Here is a 24,697-nt window from a genome sequence, read left to right as displayed (position 1 = left end):
TTAATGTGGATTGGGGGTGGGGGGGTTGGGGTATTTTGGTTTTTTTTAACTCTAAGTTAAAGAAACCTGAAACAAATGGGTATTTCTTCTTGCCTGTTAAGTCAAAACATCAGTGACTTAATAGGGTGGAAATTACTTTCTTTCTAAAATCACTTAATTTTCTTTAATTCAGGGTGGCCCTTAATCGTGAACGAGAGTTACTAGAGGAAACTTCTGAAAAACGCTTAGAAATCTACAAGGATCTTGTAAATGAATGTGTCAAAATACCTGATGAAGAAGAAAAAATAAAGGATACTCCTTATAATGAGCAAGCTGCAACTCTGGTATTTCTTTCTCTTCTCGCTCACTCTTTGAGTCATCATCTTTTGACAGATTTACTATCTATGTTAAATCTACTGCTTAAGGTGTTTAGGACCTCCCTTTTTCAGGTATCTTAACTGTCTCTAGATTCCTTTGCTGACAGTACAGAAACAAGACACAAAAATGACAAAAGAGAAACCCAAATGTTCTGACTGCACGGTTGCTACTGAGCCGCCGAAACAGGGAAACGTGGTTTTGCACACTGTCAAAGGCTTGAAATACCTGTACTGGCAAACCACGAAGAGCAGCTCAGCGGCACCAAGGTCTTTTGTCAGTAAGCTGCAATCTGCAAACTTGGGTAAAGGCACCAAGGCATCTTGTCACTAAGTGGCAATCTGCAAACTTAAATGAAGCCTAACCTCAACGGAATACAATATAGACTAAAATACAAAGTTGAAAAGGGTATCTTATCACAATGCTGTACAAAATAAAGTGAGACACAAGCCATGCGGTGCAAAATTAAAGTGAGGAACAAGCCACACTAACCATACAAAATTTTTAGTGCTTAGCCAATTGCAGTAAAGGTTAATCCAAAATTGATCCTAAATTCTGCTGGATGCGAATAAATTTGAGCAAGGTGTGCAGATCTTCGGGTTCTCATAGAAGCGTACTGCTGGGGGAATAGATGATCTAGAAGCTTTGCGGGTAGTGCATGACTGACGGCTTAGCTGATCTGCTCCAGGCATCATCTTTAAGGGTGTCTTTAGAAATCGCGCATAAGAAGTAACAAGGCTTGAACATGCTGTATTGGATTTTGCGAGTTGACTCTGTTTATTCCTTTTCTCTTAAATAAACAAAAGCTTGCTTCAAAGATTTGCGTGTCTATCTCAAAATAAGTTATACCACTTGACCCATTACGGCTACGACAAAAGGGAGTGAGTAAACTCATACCTTTTTATAGTAAAGCTAATATACATTCAAGTGTATAGTTTCAATGATGTGCCTATTCCAGGTGACTGCATTTCTAGGCCCTACATATTCAGTGTTAGTTGTATTTCAGTACTTCCTCAAACAGGACTTGTGGGCATTTTCTAGGAATGGGGACCCAAATGTGAATCTGGACCCTGAACCAGGATATTTCAGCTTTGTCAACATCCTGTTTATGGCTCTACTTCCTCTTTGTGCTTAAATTAAAAAAAAAAAAAAGTATTATTCATACTTTCTAGTTTTTTTTTCTACAGAAATATTCCAAATATTGGATGATTCTTATATCTGAAGTATGTGTACATAGTAATAAATTTTGAAGTATACATACTTCTTAGACAGTGCCCCTTCTACTTCCAACAAAAAAACAATATTATGGGAAATTCTGTTGTCTTTCTATTTTTGATTTGGAATCATAGATCATGGCATATTAGATGCTATAAGGTGGGGAGATTTAAACATGTATCTAATATTTTTTTTTAAAAACATGGATATTTGAGACAGAATTTGACAATAAGTCGTAGGGTCCAAATCGGCAAGATCATTCGGGTCTAAAATTTCATAGCTCTTGCCCTTTGTCCCTCTTTCATGTGGGCATTCACAAAAGAGTTCTTGGTTTTCCATAAAGAGTATGGCTATTTTGCCCAGTAGGAGCCATTTTCTAACCAAAGACTAAATGTTTTTCACTTTCTAGGAGGAGGGCAATGTAGTTCCAAAAAGTTGTATTTATCTTGAGGGCATTATTGATTCTTTGGAAAACGATGTTACTGATATTAAGAAGCATGCAGAAGAAGTCCACAGCTATATTGTATCCTTACAAGACCCACAGGAAGCCATAGCATGGCTTGAAAAACAATTTAAAGAAGTTACTACTGAGCTAACTAAAACCAAAGAAGAGCTAACACAAAGAACTAAAGGTGAGTAGGGATGATTCTGAATTAAGATGGAAAGCAGTTGGGAATTCATTCCTAAGTGACTTGCATATCTAATCAACTACTTTGAATTTGATAGTTGATTTGTGATGGTGATTAGCTGTCATTCATGAATATTGTGCAATTTGTAGTTTGGTTATTGTGTCGTTTTGAAGCTTAACCCAACAGAACCATATAATTTTAAGAATACAGACTCATTAAATAATGCATTTACTTCAGTAATTTGTAAAAGTATGCATTTTTTTTTTTCAAATCAAATGATGCAACTTAAAACTTTTTTTAAAACTTCATTAAGTTGGTTGTTTGTTTCCCCTCCTTTTGTAAGTTTGAAATCACACATGATTTTAAATATTTGTTAAGGTTCAAGGTCCCCCTGAGCCTAGCAGCCCATAGAACTAGTTTGAGTAAGGCACTCTAATTTCTGTAGCCAATAGTAAACAGGAAGATAATGTGTATAAAATAGTGTCTTGCTGATGCAGCTCACCAGTCCCAACTAATAGATCTAGCCTCGTTACAGCTGGGTTCAGTAGGGGTAGACTTTGGTATGAGGTCTGGGCTGAGGCTTCAGCTTTCACCTCTATAGCCATAGTAAGATATCTCTAACTACTCTGCCACCTTGCTTCTACCTACCTCTGAAGAATACAATAAACTAATCCAGCTTTCCTCTAGCAGTGGTCTCACAAGATAACTGGTATTAGTCTGTGATTATACCGGAGATCTGCAGTATAATCTCTTTATCCATATTGTGAAATATTACCCTTATACATGTATTCTGGAAAACCTGGTGGATTTTTTTAAATTATCCTTTTTAGGCTTTTGCATTTTTTTTACTTTATGTAGCTGAAGTAATTATATGGGTGCAACATTAAAAAAGCACTTGTTTATGGGATCTGATTTTAGTCTGAATAAAACATTCAAAAAGCTACAAAAAGGATGCAATTATCGTACTTGCCTGACTCTCCTTTAAAAAACAAACAAACTTTATAAACAAGAAAAGAATGAGTGGAGTTTTTGTTTTGTTTTTGTTTTTGTTTTGTTTTAAGTGGATGGCTGGGTAGTATATAGAATCAGATTTCAGTGAGTGCAACAGGTGTGTGGAGCTATACATTCAGGATGGACATCAGGAGACATTATTTTACGGTTAGGGCTGCCAGGTTCTGGAATGGACTCCCAAGGGAGGTGGTGCTTTCTCCTACCTTGGGGGTCTTCAAGAGGAGGCTGGACAGATATTTGGCTGGGGTGTTCATGACCCTGCACTCGTTCCTGCCCGGGGCAGGGTGTCAGACCTGATGATCTGTTTACGTCCCTTCCGATCCTAAGCACTAGGAAACTATGAAACCTATTGTTGAGGCAATTAGCTTGCTAGACTCTAAAAGATTCTGGTAGGTATACATGGCATATGATAACACTGACTACTTTATCATATGGTACTGTTATGTCTCTAGATCTAGTTTCTCATTCAAACTAGTAATATGGAAGTAGCTGACTTGTATTTGGAAACAGCTGATTGCCAAAAATCAATGCAATTCTACACATAGAAAGTCCAACATTAGGTAACGAGTGATTTAAGTAGCTTGGCATAATGAAAACAATATTTGTTAATGTGTAGACCAGTGGTTCTCAACCTTCTTTAGACTTAAGGCACCCCTTGTTTTATTCAAGGTACCCCTCCATAACTTCTGTGAATTTGAGTGGCACCTCACTTCAAAAACTAATTTATTTTATTATAATGCTTACCTCTCCAGAGGGGCTGGGCAACCGGGGTAGTGGAGCAGCTAGGTAGGGAGAACCTATGTCTGCCCTTATTTGTTTATCTCCTCATACCTGGGGCCTGAGGCTGACCTTATCTTCTGATGTCCTCACACCTCCTGTGGCACCTCTCAAAGGATCTCTGGGTACCCCCATTAAGAATTACCGGTGTAGACATATTATTCACAGTTGCTACTAAGCAAGACTGACAATATTTCTACTTCTGTCAAAAAACAGAAACAGATTTATCTTAAAACTCTGAGAAATGTGCCTCCTTTGAATAAAAGCTCACCTATTGATGTGAAAGAGACTGTCCCATTACCATAACTTGTCAAAGTGTTGCTACAGTCCCTCTTCTGGCCTTTCTACCACAGTGTACCATCTGTCTGGCCACTCCCTATGGCCAGAGGAATCAAAGATTGCCTTTCAATAGTTTTTGGCAAAAATAATACAACTTTTCAATAAGAAAATTAGTTTATGTGAATACCTTCAGAATTGAGTAATTTAGCAGTAACTGAAGAATTGGAATAATTTTTTTTTCTACTCTGTGTAGAAGCATTTGAACTGCCAAGTATTTGTGCTGAATAGTAACAAATAAAATTAGAGGAACTAAAAATATTGATTGAACATGAGAAATAAAATGGTACTTCCCAACGGGGAAAAGATCCAAATACTATATTAAAATAGCTGAAGATGCTGTCTTGACTACTATGAAATGTATCTTTTTTTCAGACTGCTAAGATTATTGCATCTGTTCTTATTTTAATTTTGAATTCAATAGGTTCATTTTTAGCACCATAGTTGAAAGTTGCTGAAGAAGTAAAGCTTAATGCAATCCTAAAGCATTATGTAAAATTTTAATTTTAAACAAATCAGTCTCTTCATTTTATTTGTTTTGGTCTGAAGAAAGACTTGTTGGAGAGAATCCTTACAGTCAGAAATTTTCAGATGACTTGTATTTGCATCTACCTACCATAAATGCTGAAAATTGCACTGAGTGTATAGACAAGCTTTGCAAATCTTAGGTTGATACTACTATCTAGCCTAAGTAGCAGGCTATCTTTATTTAACTTAATGGAAGCATATCATGGTGAGAGCTGGGGACAGATGGAATACCTGGAGAAGTTTCTATAAAAATTATCCTATTATTTAGCCTATGTGACTAATTCAGATGCAGAGCTTAATTGTGTGGAAGAGAGACTGTGTATGTTCTTTGTGTGTTTGGTTTGGTTTGGTTTGGGTTTTTTGCGGGGGGGGGGGGGGGGTATATTTGTTCCTTCAGTGGTGTTCAACTGTTTTTACAAGCAGACCAAACATTAAAATCAGACATGGGCCAAGGGCTGCATACAAAAGCATTTCTGCAGCTCCACATGTTTTCAACTTGCAGGCATATTATCAGCATGGGCTCTGGCCAGAGCCACTGATTTCTCTGTGCTGTAGAGCTTGGTGGATACATGTTGATCCTGTTCTTCTTCTTTTTCCCCTACTGCTGAATTTGTACAGCAACAGTATTCACTCCCTGGATTCTGGAGCTGCATGAAAACAGTAGTTCTGACCAGATCCTGTGCTGACCTGCTGGTGAGCTTGGAGAGCTCGCTGCTCTGGCAAGAACCAGTCTAATGTGCTTGCTGGTGATAGGTCACTTGCACAGGCTGCATCCAGTCTGCAGGCCATAGGTTGAACACCACTGCTGTAATATTTAAAACCATTGATGCAAAACCTGCTTCTGAAGGGACTTGTGCTACTTGTTGAATGAAAAAGAGGAAAATTGAAATTAGTTCAGAATTTGTCCAGTTTAAGACATGCACTCTTCTCAAGCCAGTACCACCATCCCTTCTGGGCATTTTCAGTACATTTGGATTAGTGTGGTGTAGACACTTCTGTAAAATGCCAAAAGCTGGAAAAACAAATAAAGGCACCTGAATCAGGATCTCAGGACATGTTGTCTTCCATAGGCTTATAAAGATGCATGGGGGACTCTTTCTGTGTTCTACTTTCACAGCTACAAGCTTGAATATCTTTTCGGTCTTTTGTATGAAATGTCATTTTTTTCCAAATTGTTTAATTTAAATTTAGAGGTCAGCTGCTTTTAGGAAATTGAGATATACTTTAAATGACTAAAAAATATACTAGAAAAATCAGCAAGGTTTTTAAATTTTAATCTGAGCAAATTCATAAAACATAACTATAGGAGGACTTTTATCCAGACCAATTTTAAGTAAACTATTGTGCACTAAAGAAGTTATAAGAGATTCCTTTGTTTCATTGCAGAACTTAACATCCAAGTGGCCAAACTGAGTGAATATACTCAACAACTTAATGAAACCACTGAGGTAATTTTTTCTTAAAAGTAAATGCACTAAAATTAACACCTGCCTTTAAATATTTAATACAACTATAATCATATAAAATATGTTGTATTCTTCTATTGCGTTCTTACCTGACTAGATCTTCCAGTAATATAGCATGCTTCTTGTTGCAAGTTTGAATGCAACAGATTACTCCTGTTGGAATGTGTTTTGTTACAAAGACCTTGTTAATGTAACCTTTTCTCATTTTAAAGAAAATGACTACAAAGAATAAACAAATTCAAGAGCTCATTCACATCACGGAGCAAAAAGATGATGTTATAGCAAGACTCCAAGACTTAATATCCCATTTGGAAGCTACCATGAAAAACTATGTAAGTTGTTTTTTGTTTTTTTGGTTTGGTTTTTTTGTTTTGTTTTGCTTTTGTTTTTTGAAGTTTTCCCTTGTAAAGTAATTCTGATGATTTTAGTTTCTTTTTTTAATTCCCATAACAGCTCTAATAGGAATCAAATTACATCTTTTCAACACATATGAAGTTGTAGTGTTAACAATTACAAATAACAAAAAAACGTGGGGCTGGGGTATCAGGGTGAACCAGAACTTTGCACAGGCTAAAAGTCTGAAGGTGAACACAGGTGACAAACTAAAGTTAGAATGAAGCTATTTTAAGCATTTGAAATACTGGATTGAATCTAACCATAAATGGAAAGTTTCAGTAACTTGAAATGGGGCTGCACGCCAGTTACTGTGGTCCTCCTCCTGGACAGTACCACATGCCCTCCTTTGTGCTACACTGCACCATGCACCCCACTGCTGCTCTGCCATGCTGCATGGGACATCCCCACCTTTCTGTGCCATATAGGTGTCACCTCACCATACAAAATCTCTGGCTTTCCCCCTGAGCCTCCTGACCATGAGGTGTTGCAAGACTGGTGGCAGCAGCAAAAGGACAGCACCTAGACTGAGAATCCAAGGGCTGTAAATTAATCCTGGGCTGGATGTGGTCCATAGGCTGCTATTGAAAGAGCCTTGGCTTGAAGGCTGAGAAGGTAGTAGTGTGTATGGCTTTTGTTTTTGTCTTTTGTGGACAGCTCTGCTCTATATTGCCCTTTGACTAACTTGCCATGTAGATCCTATGGAAGGAGATGACTTATCTCTAGCTAAATTTAAAGTTTGTAGCAAAAGGTTGCCAAACTAACCTTTTGGACCTGATGATTTCAGATGCATATTGTGTCAACTATACTCTGGCTTTTTAGGGGTCTGAGGTTTCAGGATTCACTTTGTGAGGAAGTCAACAAAAAAAGGGACGAATTTTGTATCACCAAATCGCCATATTTTTATTCTTATAGTAATTGTCAAAACGCTTCCTTTTTTTAGAATAACTTGCTTGTAACATGTTTGCTTGGTTCATAAAACAATAACTAGTTCTACTTCAACATAGGACAGCGACGTAACAACTATTAAAAAAGAAATTGCAAAAGAGAACATCAACAAGAGAATACAAGACGTCCAGTTAAGTGAACTTGTGGAGAACATATTGGAAGTAGGAAGAAAACGCCGTTCTGAAAATAAGCTTACTCAGGAGGAAGAGCCACCTACAAAGAGAGGTACTGTTTCTACCACCAGTCAGCAGGGAGCCCTCCAAAAAAATGTGACTTCTAAACCAGAACAAAAGCAGAAAGTTGTAGCTCGCAGGTTTTATCGGCTGAGGAAGAGAAAGTCTATTGTGTCAAATACTAAATGGAAACTGTAAACTGTTTTTCATTAACTGTTTCTTCATTGTTTGGCGCTTAGATGGAATGTCTCATCTGTTTACTACCAAATTCTGAAATAAAATAATTTTAGATATTCTACTTTTTCCATCTGCTACTTTGTCCACTAATCATTCTGAAGTAGTTCCTTTTTCCTATTTGATTGCATTTTGGGTATATAGGCATAACTACTCTACTTTACTTTACTTTCTGCCATTCTTGTTGCTGTTAATCATCTAGCATTTTCCTGCGTATGCTTAAAAAAAAAAAAAAAAAAAAAAAAAAGGCTGAAAAACATTTGTTTAGTACATAATGTTTTGTTAGACGGTATGTGCTGTACAACTTCTAGTACAAGATACTATAGTAAATGTGTAGAGGAATACACATGGTACATTAGCATCTCTAGTCAAGACAATATGTTTTAAAAAAAACCCAAAACAACCCAAATGAACCTGATAATGGAAATTCTTCTACTTTCATGTCTAATAAAAACCAATGTAAACAAGCATCCTGGTTAAGCCAGGTGATTGCAGCTTTGATATCTTGTCTGCTCACCTTGCTTGAACTCTGTGCTTAGCTTGCTTATATGACAGAGAGAGGAAAGGGTTTAGTTTTCAAGTGAGATGGTTGGAGAGGGGAATATTGAACTAATACCTCCTGTGATACAGCAAATGGTTTATAACACCTCATACCCATTCATGCCTGAAAGGAGATTTTAAAAATGTCTGCTTAAAAATACAACAGTGATCAGGAACAGTGGAGAGAAATGAATAAGACAAAGTGGTAGCTTACCCCTGGGTAAAGAGATGTGACATTTTCAAAAAAGCTTCCATGTGGGAGGGGGGTGTGGGGAAACCTTTGTGACTTGAGCTGATACTTGGGCCTTATCCTCTTTTTTTGGTCGTAAGACTCAAGGCTCCATAAGCCTGTTTTCCAAAACTGTCAGAAGTCTGAGTTTCTGCTTAGTCAAGCCATCTGAGCTGCATGTCACACATTTTTTATCATTAATACACAAAATGACTCCCTGGCTGATCTCGGCTGTCAATTGTAAAATAGCTAAAACATTTGGAATTGCTTTCTGAGTTTCACTTACCATAAAACTACAATGCATTAGTAATATGGGCATCAGACCAGGTTTTGCTCTTGCTCTGTATCTCTTAGCCATTCATTTGCCTCTTTCTTTAGGATAATTTTTTTTATGTATTGTTAATATAGAAAATCCATGGCATTGTCAAAGTCTCATTTCTTGAGTCCTTGAAATAAATGCTATTTCTTTTAATCCAAAAAAAAAAAAATGGAAAAGGAAATGGTATTTCTTGCATCTGATTCTAATCCTATATGATTGAGGTCTGACTTTTAATGCTATCTGTGACACTTCTGTCACAAAGCTGTCACTTGCCTATCCTGGTGCTTATCTAAGATATACCAAGATAGTTTCCTCTTTGCTTACAGAGTTTGAAATCTATGCCGAGATCTATTTCTCTGTAAATCATTTTTAAAAAGTAGAAGGCTTCTTAACAAATTCTGGGTTAGCAAGTAGGTGATGCCTCTATATAAATATGACAAGTTGCATAATCATCAGTATCACATGCAAACACCTTCCACATACATGTACTTTTATAAACCCTGTGATGCTAAAATTTTTTGTTTGAATGTGTACTCTTGCAAACTTACAGCCCCTTCGAATGCTGATTATATCGTCAACAAACCACAGGACCTCCCATGTAAAACGTATATTTTACCCAAAATTACTTTGTGTGAAACACAAAAACACAAAATTACTTTCTCCCAGTGTTTCTAAAAAATATAACGCTCATTGCCCTGTAAACGCTAGACTAGGCCTGCCACCCCCACTGTATGCACTGGCCCTGTCCAGCCCATGGAGCCATATCAGCTGGCCATGGGGCTTGACAATTTGGTGGTGGGGAAGCAATGGCAGCATTAATTGCTACATCTCCATTACTGCTTCTGTTTCCAGACTTCTGGAGAACCCCAGGGGCCAAATAGCATGGCTCTGTGGGCTGAATCTGGCCTACAGATTAGAAGTTGAGCATCATTGCTTTAAAAGCATTACAAGATGTAAGAATTCTAAACCTCTCAAAGTCTTCCAAAGAGGTAAAAATTGCCATTTCGTATACACCATGGTTTATTACACCATGGCTTATTACTACCAATTTATTTTGCTGGAACTATACATTGATTACTTTTGTTTTTATTTTTTTAGGATGCATTCAAAATAAGTGTAAAGATGATGCACTAGAACAAACCATGCTTAAAGAACTGAAACAAAACATTTCTGAAAAAGATGCAGAAATGCTAGCATTAAAGGAAAGATATGAGAACCTGGAATGCCAGTTAACTGCACTTAAAGAAGAACTTAAAAATGAAAAAACAGAGAAGGAAGGCATCAGTGAACAAATGGCAGGCTTGCACCTCCAGCTATCTAGAAAAGAAGAAAGGGTTTTTGGCTTGAGTGAAGAACTCCAACAATCTCAGGCTAATTATGAGAAAATAGTTTTTGAATTGGAAGTACAAAAAGGTATAAATAAAGAACAAGAAAAAAAAATTAAGCAACTGACTATAGAGATAGAAACCACTAGCCAAAATATCAGAGAGAGAGCATCACAAATTAAAACAATGCAGTCTAAAATAGAGGAGGTATGTAAGCTTGATTTAGAATCCCACACTCTGGATGTTGATCTGGTCAATCTAAGGGACTTTTTGGAATATTCCCCCAAAAATACACCTGAGAAAACTCAAATGCATTCCTTATGCATGGATTTGCATGTTTCTAATGCTCCAGATCTAGGGCAAGAAAGCTCTTTCTATTGCAGCGTTGAAGGCATTTGGAAAGAGTGCAGGAAGATTATTGAGGTTTCTTCCCAAAAGAGTTGTAAGATCCAAGAACTGCTTCAGCAGGTTGAATATTTACAAAAGCAAGTCAGTGATGCAGGGAATGAGAACAGTCAACTAAAACTGAAATTGAATGAGATTACAAATCAAGGTAATCTGTTTTTAAAGGAAAAAGACATCCTTGTTGATCAATTACGGGAACAATTGCAGGAAAATACCCTTGATTCTGAAAAACATATAGTTGAACACTGCAGAACAATTATGCGTCTTGAAAAACAAATTTCTGACTACAAAACAAAAATAAAAGAGCTTGAAAGCCTCTTAGAAATTTATAGGACAAAAGATGATAATGCAGCCACTTTAAAAAATATGCTTAAGAAAAAAGATTCTGTTATTTTAAAGATAGAAAGTAACGTGAGAGATCTTGAAGAGAAATGTAAGAATTCAGATAAAAAGATCAAAGAATTAAATGATCAGGAAACAAAACTGAAGGAGGAAGTCTTGCAGTTGAAGGATAACTTGAAAACAACTGAACAGTCACTTCAAGAAAAAGAGAGAGAAAATGAAAGAAAAAAAGAAGCTGCAGAACAGTAAGTACTGATAATACTGAATAGGCACCTGAGAGTAGATCTAGGATGTATGTGCATTGACTTCCTTTCAGAGAACATACTCATACTTACCAACTGTAAATGCCAAAGAAGGGATTTTGATATTAAAATTTCTTTCTAAAAGCATCTGTATGCATTAGTGTTTCTCAACCAGGGTTCCACGAGATCCTTTTTAAGGATCCCCTGGGAGGCCAGTCCCTGGAAAAATCATGGAGCAGGTCTTTAAGGAATCCACCGAGGACAAGTCATGCCTGGCCACCCCGATTGCTTTTTATGATGTGCTGACTGGCTCTGTGGATGTGGGGAGAGCGCTAGTTAGGATATATTTTGACTTTAGCAAGGCTTTTGGTATGGTCTACAACACTCTCTAGCAAGCTCAGGAAGTACAAATGAATGGACTGTAAGGTGGACAGAAAAGTGGCTGGATCATTGGGCTGAACAGATAGTAATCTATGGCTCAATGTCTAATTGGCAGCTGGTATCAAGTGGAGTACTCCCGGGGTTGGTCCTCGGGCTGGTTTTGTTCAATATTTTCATCAGTGATCTGGAAGATGAGAGAGAGTGCACCCTCAGCAAGTTTGCAGATGACACCAAGCTGAGGGGAGTAGTAGATATGCTGGAGGGCTGGGCTAGGGTTTAGAGAGACCTTGACAAATTGGAGGATTGGACCGAAAGAAGTCTTGTGAGGTTCAATAAAGACAAGTGCAAAGTCCTGCACCTGGGACAGAACAATCCCATGCACCAGTACAGGCTGGATACTGACTGACTAAGTGGCAGCTCTGCAGAAAAGGACCTGGCAGTTGCTTTGGACAGTAAGCTGAATATAAATCAACAATATGTCCTTGTTGTCAAGAAGGCTAATGGCATATTGGGCTGTATTAGTAGGATCATTTGCCAGCAGGTCAAAGGAAATGATTATTCCCCTCTATTCAGCACAAGTGAAGCCACATCTAGAGTTTTGTGTCCAGTTTTGGGCCTTCCACTACAGAAAAGATGTGGACAAATTGGAGAGATTTCAGCCGAGGGCAATGAAAATGGTTAGGGGACTGGGGCACATGACTTCTGAGGAGAGGCTGAAGTAACTGAGCTTATTTAGTCTGGAGAAGAAAAGACTTGAGCAGGGTTTTAGTAGCATCTGTCACTTATCTGAAGGATGTTTCAAAAGATGAGATAGATAGTCTGTTCTTGGTGGTGGTAGATAAGAGAACAAGGAGCAGTGGTCTCAAGTTGCAGGAAGGGAAGTTTAGTTTAGATATTAGGAAAAACTCAGTTGGAGGGCAGTACAACACTGGAACAGGTTACCTAGAGAGATTGTGGACTGTCCGTCCTTGGAGATTTTTAAGACCTGGCTAGATGAAGCCTTAGCTGGATTGATCTAGTTGGGGATGGTCCTACTTTGAGGAGGGGGTTGGACTAGACTTCCTGAGGTCCCTTTCAACCCTTGTTTTCAATGATTCTATGATCCAGGATTCTGTGAAATATTAACACTGTTGAGTGTGCAAACACCTATACAATTGACAAGGTAAATGTAGAGGTTTTAAAAAGGGAATCTGCTATCAAAAATATTCTGACGTGTTGTGGTTGTTCTGATTTCACTGCAAGAAAAGAATTGCTTTATTTTTCTGTAGCCAAGATCTGAGCAGAAGCTAAGAGCTGGCATTTTCTGAGGGGTGCCATTTTTTTTGTTCAATTTTTTTTTTAATTGCGCGGCTTTATACTGTAAACATAGATGCAAATAAATTCTTGCTTGTAGAATTGTTACAGGGCAGGAAATATGAATTCATAAGAGAATTAGAAACCAGGAATTCTAAAAAGTAGTGGAATAGATAATTCAGCTTCATATATTGCAGTTGTTTAAGGTGACATTTGAAATGCCAGAATGTTAAGAGGTGTGGTTGGTAGCCGTGTTGATCTGAGACAAAAAGGCATACAAAAAAACTAGAACTCTTGGTTCCAAAATGATACCTTTTATTAGACCAAGTGGAAAATGGCAAGAAAATTGTCCTTTTCTGCAAGCTTCTGGGATCAAAGTCCCTTCATCAGGTTCTGGGAAAAGTGTATGTGGTACCAGATGGTAAAAAGTCCCCATAGGTAGGAAATAAACTTAATTTTTGCAGAGGGATCTGAAGATGGAAAGCTGTCCCTCTGGGTCCATGAGTGTCTTTGTGAGCTGTGTTGAGTAGCTCTTTGATGCATTGATCAGGTAGAATGCCTTCCCTGGAGGTGTCAGATGGCAGGCAGGGAGGTAAAAAAAAAATTCTATCTGATCAAGACATCAAAGAGCTACTCAACACAGCTCACAAAGACACTCATGGACCCAGAGGGACAGCTTTCCATCTTCAGATCCCTCTGCAAAAATTAAGTTTATTTCCTACCTATGGGGACTTTCTACCATCTGGTACCATCTATACTTTTTCCAGAGCCTGACAAAGGTACTTTGATCCCAAAAGCTTGCAGAAAAAGGCAATTTTCTTACCTTTTATTAGAACAACTCGAAAATGGCATTATTTTGGAACCAAGTGTTCTAGTTTTTGTATGGTGGAATGTTAAGAGCAGTTCATATGGTAACAGCCATTATTGGTGACCATTTCGCTACCATGATAGGGTGATAACTTAAATAATGGGGTAGGAAGATGGAGCCCATCCAGAAACACAACTGTGCCCTTACAAGGCACAAAGGGCTCATGGATTTTAAAGTACTATTTTATAAAATGTCATGGTCAGCTCCCATTTTTGTAAGATGTTGAAAGGCTTTTTCCTTGATTAAATCTTAGGTTAGAAATTCTGTTTGTTTTGTTTGCATTTGAATTTAAGGAAGATTAAAGGAGGTTTGGTCCAAAGTTCAGGGCTTTTTTTTTTTTGTTCTAAAGAAAAATTATAAAACAGGAATGTGTCCTTAATGGAGTTTTTGTTTTGTTTGTTTGTTTGTTTGTTTGTTTGTTTGTAATGATTTTCTAGTACCTTTGTATTACTTGCATACTGAAATGCAGTGTTACTTGAGTGCATTAAGAATCCAAAAAGTGAAATGGACTGTTTGATTTTTATGCAAGGTCTCATTCGACAGTCTGAAATCCATTTGGCAGATTAGGGAAACTGGTACAGCAGTTGACTTGCTCATTGTCCTACAGCAAGTTAATGCCATGGGGGAAACTAACCCCAGTGACCCATATTCCAGTAATCTGTTCTAACAAATGTATCTCTTGTACAGTAATATTTTCATTTTTTCAGTATTTAAATCTCTTTTCTTAATCCCAAGGTTGAGTAAAGACCTCTCTGAGAGTTCTTCTGTCATACAGCATCTAAACATAGATCTCCAAAGGAAAGATGAGGAATATGCAGACCTGAAAGAGAAGTTAGCAGATGCCAAGAAACAAATTCAGCAAGTACAAAAAGAGGTTTGGAACAATAACAGGACACATTCTTTGTACAGATTAAATCTAAACTAAATCAATCTTTGCTTATCAAACATTACAGTATTTACTCAAATCCAAAATGAGAGTTGCTCTCCCCTCCATTTTAACATAAGGAAAAAAGCACCTCATCTTTGGTTGCAGTACAAAGTGGGGGGGAGGAGTCAGGCAGTTGCTGTTGTTCCAACTCTAGCAGCAACCTGGAATTTGGGCTGGAGTTAGAACCACAGCTGCCATTGCCATCTGCACCACCAGCAGCCCCCTGACTCTGGCCCTGCTGTGGTCTCAGGCCTCCACCTAGCCATATAGTAGCTACAGTCCTGACTCTGGAGCCAGGGATGGAGCTGCTTTGTGCCCCAAGCCTGAGGGGTGGGGTGGGGTTGGGTTGGGTTGGGGAAGAGGTGGTGGGCGGCATGCTTTGGGAGTTGCGGGGGAGGCAGGCAGCAGGGAAGGCTAGGTGGGAAGGGGGCAAGTGCCAGGGAAAGCAGGCACCATGGGACGGTTAGGGAATAGGGGGCACAGGCACGGTGTAGCGAATGATGGAGGGGCAGGTGTTGGGGTACATAGGTACTGCGGGAGCAGGCAGGCAAGGGGATGGGACAGGCAGCAGGGGCAACTTGTGGGAGAGCAAGGTGCAGGGTTCAAGCCACTTGACTTCCCCCCCCGCCCCTCCCCCCACCTCTGCTTTACTGTGGTATCCCTTTGTCTCCTGACCCCTACCAGTGGTAGGGGTGATGAATTTAAAATGACCTTTCAATAATTAGATTCTATCCATGGAAAAATATGTAAAATTTATATATTTTTTCCATGGATAGAATCTAATTGTTGGATTATCTTAAATTCTAAATTGTGTTGATTCGAGTAAATGTGGTAGTTCTCAAACACCTGACTAGTATAAATTTTCAGATAAATTCGTATTAATACTGGACTAAAAGTGAACCTGAAAGAGAGCATTGGTAAAACTATAAGCTAATGAGAGATGACACTTACTCATTCATGTTTCAATATGCAGATACTGTCATGGGTAGGGACCTACCAAAATTGTGATTTCACAACTTTTGCGGAAACCAGGATTTTGGGCGAGCTCCACAAAAAAAAAAAAAAAAGAAGAAAGTACAGGCTCTCCACTTTTGGTGGGCTCCCGGGGCGGTGGGGACTTAATGAAAATAAATTTTTCTGCAACCTGGCCATGCAGCCTGCCTCGGGGAGGGGTGGGGGTGAGGAGGGGAGAGGGGCTGCTTGCATCATAAGATGGCTGCCACTGACACCTGTTGCCACTGATTGGTGGACAGCCCTTGAAGCCAGTTAGCAGCAAGGGGCGGGGCTGTTGCAGACAGCCTTCTCAGCCAAACAGTAACAAGCGGCAGGGCCACTGGGGCCCCTCAACCTATTAGAGTCTGGGGTGAAAGGTCTGCACTTAGACTGCAAAAATGGCTGCCAGCCTGGGCATCTGCCCACAAAATTGGCCGGCAGCCACCTCAAGTTCAGTGGACATCTAGTAATGGGAAAACACTTATTGTGCAAAGGTGTAATAGGGTAGTTCCATACCCTGGGCAGTGGTTGTGCACAGGGTAGTGCACACCTATTTTTGCACCCTTTTCCCCCAAAAGGCAGCTCCCAAGTTGCCCCACCATCCTCCAGTAACCATCACTGTCATTGTGTGTGGTCTATATAATGACTTCAGATGCCATTTTGGCCAGTCTGGTTACTGACAAGAATGTTGCAGACTAGATTAGTTAAGTGGCACTATGGAACATGCACATCTGACTTTGGGGGTTGTATTTTCTTAGCATGTTGGAGGCTGTACTATATAAAGGTAACACTTTGACTGGTCTTTTGGGGCATCAATCTGCCACTTTTTCTGACTGTAGGTCTACCACAGAAGATGTAAACCCTGTCTGCTTGTTTTCGAGGGAAATGCCTGAAGACCTACAATTAGATAGTGCAGATGTCTCAGAAGTGGACTCCAGACCCTCTGAGAGTTCCCCTGGGTTGTACTTGGCACTGGAGGCCATTTTTTGACTATTTACACTGATTAATTGTGGGTTTTAGATGTGCTGGAGCAGCAGGGAGTGGGTGAAGCTTATTTCCTTGGTGACTGATCTGACATCAGGAAGAAGCAGTTTAGATATGGCCTGGGGTGAGATTAGAGAAGATTTGCCAGAATGGGAATGTGCTTATTTCTCTGATATTTCCCTCAGTGGGTCAAATGAAAGTTACATGTTCCATTAAAATATGTGAAAGAAAATTTAAACAGTAACTTTTAGTTGCACTAGTGACTAATATCTAACTACCAAGCAACAGGTATAATTAAAAATCTGTTAGGGTTGCTTACTGCAACAGTTTGCATTTTAGACAGAGGCTGAATTGTACAGTTTAGCCTTAGTTGAATTACTGTCTCCCTAAAATAAAAGCCCACTAGCACTTGTTCTGCTTCCAACTCGCCTTCTAAATATTTATGGTTAGCCACTTGTGAAGGAGCAGTAAAGAAGTGAGATTGTGCCAACAGAAAACTTATTCGTTTTATGGGTATGGGTGAAATGCATACTTCACAGATTGTCGGTACCTGTTGAATACTGTAAATCTTCCACACAAGGAAGATGGAAATGTAGTAGTGTGTACTTTGAAAATGAGTGAAAATAATGTAGTTTGAAATCTTCATGCGAGTCTTCGAACATATTTAAATCTAATTGTACTGTAAGTGCAGTCTGCTTATACCACCGCTGCTCTACCCATTGACCCCATGGGCCAGATTGGGGGGCAGGATCAGGCCCTTAAGTGTCTCTGTCTGGCCTCACACTCTCTCCCCCATCCCCACTCACTTAGATTGGGCCCTGCACACTCCAGTCGGTCCTGTATTGCCTCTTCCAAACCCAATGCACTGGGATCAGGTTGAGCCACTTCTACCTAGCTCAGCACACAGGGATTGAGTCCTGCACTGCCTCCAGTAGCGTGCAGGGCCACGTTATCAGGCCTATAGGGCTCCTTGGGCCAAATCTGACCCATGAGCCAGGGGTTGAGCACTCCTAACTTTTGCTATCTAAATTAAATGAAAATAACAAGCAGAGGATGATGAGCTATGTGCTTCACTTGTCCTTTCACAGGTGTGCACGATGCGCTCAGAGGAGAACTGTCTGAGGAACAAAGTTAATGAACTTGAGAAAACTAAAAACCAGTTGGTTGACGAATTAGACATCAAACAGCGAACAATCCAGCAACTTAAGGTATTTTTTTACTATTGTGGAAATGAGCATTGTTTACTCTGCATTTTGTCTAATGCTGTAAGAAGATGTCTAAGCAGCAAGACAGCCTATGGAAATAGGGTAAAATAAAATCAAGTTTAATTTTAACTTAATGATCAAAAAAAAATGTTTAAAGACTGTCTACTGATACTACCTTATCAAATTTGCTTTGATAGAACTAAGTGTTCAGGAAATGTATTATTTAATATATTAATTAATAATCCAATCAGCAGATGCTTTTACTCTGTGTTGAAGTATCTGAATTTGAATTAATAGTAAAAGGTTAAAATGCCTTTTATAGTATATTAAAAAGCTCCTTATTCTTCATCACACCTAAATAATCACCTAATAAGGTTCCAATTAGCAGACTAAAAAGCCTTTCAGCAAATACCAGTATGTGTATCTGTTTTCAGATGTATTCCTACTAATTTGCTTTCCATGTGCTATTTAGGAGCAGTCGAATAATGAGAAGATGGAAGAAATTTTGAAGCAATATGATAATGCATGTAAAGGTCAGCAATAGCCATTTTTTGTATCCTAGAATGAAATGATAGTGGAAGGAGTTCTTGTGTAATTTGGCTTGAAGGAGTTAATGTTCATGTTTTAAAATGTTGCTTGGCATCAACAAATTCCTAACCTGACATTTAAAATTTTGAAGTGAGAAGCTGCATTTTTTTTTTTTTTAAAGCCCCTGTCAAGGAAATTGAGACACAGGATAGGGATTCCAAACTCCATCTAAAAATAAAATAGATTGAGTTTTCCATTCTCTTCACTTAACAGTTTTCAAAAAAATCAGAGGAGGGGTTAGGGATACCTTTTTAACAACACTGTGAAGATAAAAGCACTAGCAGGTTTAATGCAGGTTTGAGATGTATCAGTGAAGTGATGGTTCAAATTTCGTATTGTATTAGGAGAAGAAACTAGAGGAGTCTCCAGATGCTGAGTTGGGGACAGTTGGATAATGTAAAAAACGACAGCCACTAGTTTGACCGCCTTGACCATGGACACTAAAAATGCATTATTGCACCAAAAGAGCTTTGGATTCAGAACTAATTGAATGGACATGCCAACTTTGGAGACTATTATACAGCCTAAGAGAAACAGAAGCCTCCATTGTAAACTTATTTTTAAATTTTCAGATTTGTGTGCAAAAAAGAAAATAATTGAAGACATGAGATTGACATTAAAGGAGCAGGAAGAGACTCAGATGGAGCAGGACCAAGTGCTTGAGGCCAAATTAGAAGAGAATGAGAGATTAGTTTCTGGTAAATACCTGTATAGAATCCAAGAAGGGAGGGGTACAATATACTTTGTTTTACTAATTGCCCTATTGCATTTCTCCCTTTTTATCGTTGACTTCGTTACTGTTATATTGGCCCGAATCTAAAATACTGTTACAGTTCTGTTTGAGCATAGTGACATGTGGTGCACTTCCTGTCTCTCTGCCATCTCATCACTCCAACAGTAGTGATAATTAATCATCATAAAAGATACCAACAAGAGAAAGAGGTGAACATGGTAAGAATATTAAAAGTGAAGCATATCATATTTTATCTTGTTCTCATGTTCTGCCTAGAATTGGAAGAATGGAAGCAAAAATATAAAGAGCTGGAGAAGCAGAGCAGTGGTAATAAGCAACAAATAATAAGCAAACACGAAGAAGAAAGTATAGATGTTAGAGGACAACAAATAAAGCTGCAAGAAAGACTGAAGGTAAAGTTTAATCCCTGAATTCATACTTTAAATGTACCATGTTCAGTTTAAAGTAGGCAATAGTCTGCATCACTTCTTTTCTTGTTACACCCTAAAGATTGGGCATGTTAAAAAGACATGTTGTCAGGTCATGACCTTGAACCTTGGCCTGACCAGCACAGCTGCTTATCCTGGCCTGCCACCCTATAGCTGGTCACCTGAGGTAGTCAAGGCTGTCCTGAAGCTTCGAGCAAGGCCTAGCACTCCTTCCAATCACTGGTACTCGGTGGCGACACATAGTGGGTGCATGGGGATGCACATGCACCCTCTGACTGGCTGTGCTTCCCAGTTAGGCGATGGGCAGCAGGGGCAGGCGGGAGTGCTGGTGCCCCCCCTGCAAGTGCTGGCTGGGGATTGGGAGCGCCAGCTGTAGCGCGGCGGCCGCTTCCCGGTTGGTGAGTTTTGCCCCACCACCCAGTTGCTGACTGGTTGCTGGGGGGGCAGGGCACGTGCCTCCCCGGCTAAGGTGGCAACAGTCACCCATGCTTGTACTGGAGTAGCTGACCCTCCAGTTCCCCCATATAAACTGACCCAGAACAGGAAGTGTCTGGGCAACAGGACCCAACTTGATTTCAGACTGTTTTGCTGTTCCCTCCAGCTCCGCTCTGACTCTGCTCTCTCCTTGAGCTCCTGGATTCTTGAACTAACTTGTTCTCTGGCTCTGCTTGATCCCCTGGCTTCCTGACTCAGCTTGTTCCTAAACCCGACTCTTTGCTTCCTAAACCCTAGCCAATTTAGCACACAGGGCCATGCTGTCTGTACACATTGCTCCCTGTGGGTCTGGAAATTTGACAGTAGGGGAGTGTCAATGCTGTCACTGCTGCCACACTACCAAATTTTTGGGGCCTTTGGGGAGCTCTGCAAGACAAATAACATTGCTCCCCTGCTGGATCAAGCTTGCCAGGCAGGTGTTGAGCACCTCTGCACTAAATCGTTTGAACACTTCTTCTCAATTTACTTCTCCTTTCTGCATTTTTCCTGTGCTGCACACTTCATGCAGTATTTTTAATAACCATAGTTATTTAGAAAATGCCATCCATTAATTAAAAGGAAAGTTTTGGAATAAACAACACATCATCTATTAAGTCCTTGTAACTATCTGTAGCACTAAGAGGGGGAGACACCAAATCAAAAAAGCTTCCTTTCAAACCGGATACACTTGCTGAATCTGTACTTAACAACCCTTCCCCTGTCCTGCTTAGTCCACCAGATTTGACTGTCTCAAAATAATATGCTTGTCCTTTGAAGTTTAAGACTACCTTCTCACTGTGAGGAATTACATTTGACTTCTTGGAGTGAGGAGGTGGTTAATCTCCAGACAACTTCTTGAGAAAGGCGCTTGTTCCCTTTCCTGGAAAGGACTCATGACTGTTTTACACAATCAGCACAGTCATTGCATTTTCAGGATGGCAGCTATTACCTTTTCCCATTCAGCTTGCACCCTTGGTGCTGCAAGTACCTTTGTTTTGAGGAAAAGATAAAAATAGAGGTTTCCCTCGATTTATGCGGTGCATGCTTTCCCAGAGAACGGCACATAAATCGAATTCGCATAAAGCAAGCCCACTTTACAGTGTAGCAGATAGGGATAATTTCCCATGGTGGTGAGGAAGGGAGTGAAGCTGGGACTAGGGAAGAGGTAGGGGGAGGGGTGCCACTCCCAGGGCTGCATAAGGCAGCAAACCAGAGGGAACAGAGCGGCACTCACCCCAGCCTTGGCTTCAGTGGCCCCAAGAGCAACTGACTCCAGCTGCCTGTAGCAGCTGGGCTGCACCATGCCCCAAGTGCCCCCAAGGCTCTGCCGGTCCCCTCTCACCCCTTCCCATGCTGGAGTGGCCCCGGGAGCAGCTGACACCAGCTTCCTGCACCAGGGTACGGAATATTGGCACCCTTAAAATGTGTGAAAATTATCAAGTTAACATCAGCCTAACCATTGAGAGCTTTCATCCTGATAAAAGAAAAGATTCATATCTTATTACTTTTATCTTTCATTAAAACAGGAATCCGAAGAAAAATATAAAGCTGATAGAAAGAAATGGTTAGAAGAAAAAATGGGACTCATAACTCAAGTAAAAGAAGCTGAGAATCACCGTAACAGGGAGATGAGAAGATTTGCCGAAGACCGAGAACGTTATGTAAAGCAACAAACAGAAATGGTAGGTCATGAACCATCAGCCCTCATTTTTATGGCATCCTTACCCTGGGCTTCAAAGAAAGTGATGAGTTGAATCTGTAAAGTGCTTACTTAAAGCAGATCTAAATAGTCTAATTATCATATTTACTTGAATAGAAGGTGACCCTGATTATAAGATGACCCCCCCCAATAATTAGATTCTATATATTGAAAATTTATAAATGTTGTTATAATTTCCCAGTTAAAGAATTTAATTATTGGATCTTTGCCTTGACCTTGTCCCGTGGGTGACTGGTGCTGCCTTAGTCGGGGCGGGGGCACATGCTCCACCTGCGACCAATCCTGCTGACCGGGGAGAAGAGGGGGGTCCGCAGCTGATCTCGCTGCCCGGGGGGATCCCCCTGCCGTCAATCCCACAACAGCTGATTGCTGTAGCCGCTTCTGAGAGTGTCTGCAGCTGCTTCTGGGAGTGGCTGCAGCAATTGGCCAGCTCTTTCAGGGGTGGCAATGGCACTCCTGCTGGCCCAGCCTGCCCGTTGCTTAAGCAGCGAGCGTGACCAGTCAGGGGGTGCACCGGCTCTCTTAGGGGATGCACATGCGCCCCCTACGCGTTGCCACTGCCTTGTCCTCCTCTCACTGCTACAGCATGAAAATAAATCTTGGGGATCAGATAGCTACTGGCTTTCATCATTCCCCCAACTTTTTCCCCTGGCAGCCCCTTCCCTCTCTCTTTACTATAGACCTTGATCTCCCTGAGCACATGGAAGTGAGGAGGAAATTTGAAAACAATAGCCTTGAAATTAAACATGCTGTAGCAATTTGCATAAAGCACCCAGGCACTTAGTTTATCTAGTATAGGCAGTCCTCAGACTTACGACACAATTGGTTCCTGAAAACTGTTTTAAGTCGAAACGTTGTAACTTGAAACCAATTTTCCCATAGGAACAATGTTATAAATTGGTGATTGGTTCCTTTACTACACTAGATACAGCTGCGTCCAGCTGGTAAGTCTGTTGTGGTAGATGGTGATGGGGGAGGGAAGGCATGTGGGGGGGCAGATCAGAGCCCCACAGTGATGGACGGATTGGGGCAGGGGCTGGGACAGGCGTGGAACAAAGGCAAGGCTCATCCAGGGGGTCTGGCTGCTCCCACCGTTGCGTGCTGCTGGTCCAGGAGCTGCTCGTCTGGCAGCTCCCGCCACTGCCCCTGTCCCTGCCGCTCATTTGGGAGGGCAAAGGGAGGTGGGGGAGCTTGTGCCCCCAGATCTGCATGGGGCGGGCAGAGCTGGGGCTGCGGTGCATTGCGTTCCAGGTGGGCAGCGGGGGCTATGGCAAATTTTCGGGTGGCTGCAGCCCCCCCATAGCCTCTGCTCTGCTGCCTGCCCTGCCCTTATCTGTAGGCACCCCCCCCCCAATGCCTTTTGCTGTTTGCCCAGCCAGGGCGGGCATGAGAGAGAGACGTGGCTCGTTGAGGTGGGAGGCAGTGGCTCTGTCCTGCATCTGCTCTGCCTTGGCAAGGCGAACGGCGGCAGGGCATAGGCCCACTCCCAGTGCCACCGTGTCTGCCAGGAGCACAGCGTGGTGCTGCCTCGGCCTCGCCCGCCCGCGGGGCACCCCCCCTCCCCCCCCCCCCCTCCCCCCAGACAAGTAGCTCCCACACCACTGGCACTCAGCAGTGGGAGCCACCCTGCTCCCCTCCCCGCGCCCCTCAGATGAGCTGCAGCTTTGTCTCACGCCCTTCTGTTCTGGCGGGCAGCACTTGCCCCAGCCTCTGCCCCAATCCCTCCTTCACTCTGGGGACCTTGATTTGCCCCCTCCAACAGCCCTTCCCTCCTCTCCTCTCCTCTTCCACCACAACAGACTTTTTAGCTGGACACAGCTGTATCGAGCGTCGTAAATTTGAAACCTGCCTTGGAACCTCAAAACGGTGTCAATTTATCGAGGTCATAAGTGTTGTTTGTCATAACTCAAGTCATAAGTCAAGAACTGCTTGTCTTGATGCACGTTCTCTCTTTTTTTTTTTTTTTTTTGAAACTGCTATATGTTTTAGCACAGGTATTCCATAAACACACTTTTGAGCAGCACTTTGGCATCTACTTATAGTAGTACAAACTATGCATATTATTAGTCCAGAACCAAAGGCTTATAATTTACCATTGGGCTGGGCCCCACCAGAGTCAACAGTATTTCAAGCTATGGTGACCCCAGAGCTCAGCACTGCTCAGTGCGGGGTGTGTGTGTGTATGTATTCCAGTTACCTCCACAAAGGATCTATGTGCTAATTAGCCCCCACTCATGACTGGAACCAGGTGTTCTTGTCACAAGTCTTGGGATACTCCAAACATTTATATACAGATGAGGCACAGGGCAACCCTGTCCAGCTTCAGTTCATGGAGGGTAGGACCACATTAAGCATATGCACCAGGTTGAGAGAGGGACAGACAGGGATGGTGGGTGAACTGTATGCAATGTTGTTGCTCACCATGACTTAAATGGTGAGGGGGACTGCACTCTGGGTACTACCATATGTCTTCTACAGGTGGGTTACGCTATTCTATTTTTGTAGTCGGTTTCCATCAGCATGTTTGCTCAATGTGTTTCATAGATTCATAGATGTTAGGGTCGGAAGGGACCTCAATAGATCATCGAGTCCGACCCCCTGCATAAGCAGGAAAG

The 24,697-nt window shown here is 41.0% G+C and overlaps 1 protein-coding gene across 3 annotated transcripts in view; it reads left to right on the top strand.

Moving 5' to 3' along the window:
• The window catches only part of LOC102383590 (kinesin-like protein KIF20B), a 60,709-nt gene that overhangs the window by 8,985 nt on the left and 27,027 nt on the right, over window positions 1-24,697 (top strand). For all 3 annotated transcript variants that reach the window (XM_025194265.1, XM_006037811.3, XM_025194264.1), the window contains exons 4-15: window positions 173-323; window positions 1,979-2,201; window positions 6,237-6,298; window positions 6,529-6,648; window positions 7,717-7,882; window positions 10,251-11,469; window positions 14,744-14,882; window positions 18,002-18,121; window positions 18,591-18,651; window positions 19,279-19,404; window positions 19,716-19,852; window positions 21,889-22,044. In XM_025194265.1, the coding sequence (XP_025050050.1) occupies window positions 173-323; window positions 1,979-2,201; window positions 6,237-6,298; window positions 6,529-6,648; window positions 7,717-7,882; window positions 10,251-11,469; window positions 14,744-14,882; window positions 18,002-18,121; window positions 18,591-18,651; window positions 19,279-19,404; window positions 19,716-19,852; window positions 21,889-22,044 (2,680 nt within the window). The remainder of the gene's footprint in view (window positions 1-172; window positions 324-1,978; window positions 2,202-6,236; window positions 6,299-6,528; window positions 6,649-7,716; window positions 7,883-10,250; window positions 11,470-14,743; window positions 14,883-18,001; window positions 18,122-18,590; window positions 18,652-19,278; window positions 19,405-19,715; window positions 19,853-21,888; window positions 22,045-24,697) is intronic.

The sequence above is a fragment of the Alligator sinensis genome, unplaced genomic scaffold, assembly GCF_000455745.1.
Source record: "Alligator sinensis unplaced genomic scaffold, ASM45574v1 scaffold423_1, whole genome shotgun sequence".
NCBI lineage: Eukaryota > Metazoa > Chordata > Crocodylia > Alligatoridae > Alligator > Alligator sinensis.
Note: the sequence above shows the minus strand (reverse complement) of the source record. Positions and strands in the feature narration are given on the sequence as shown.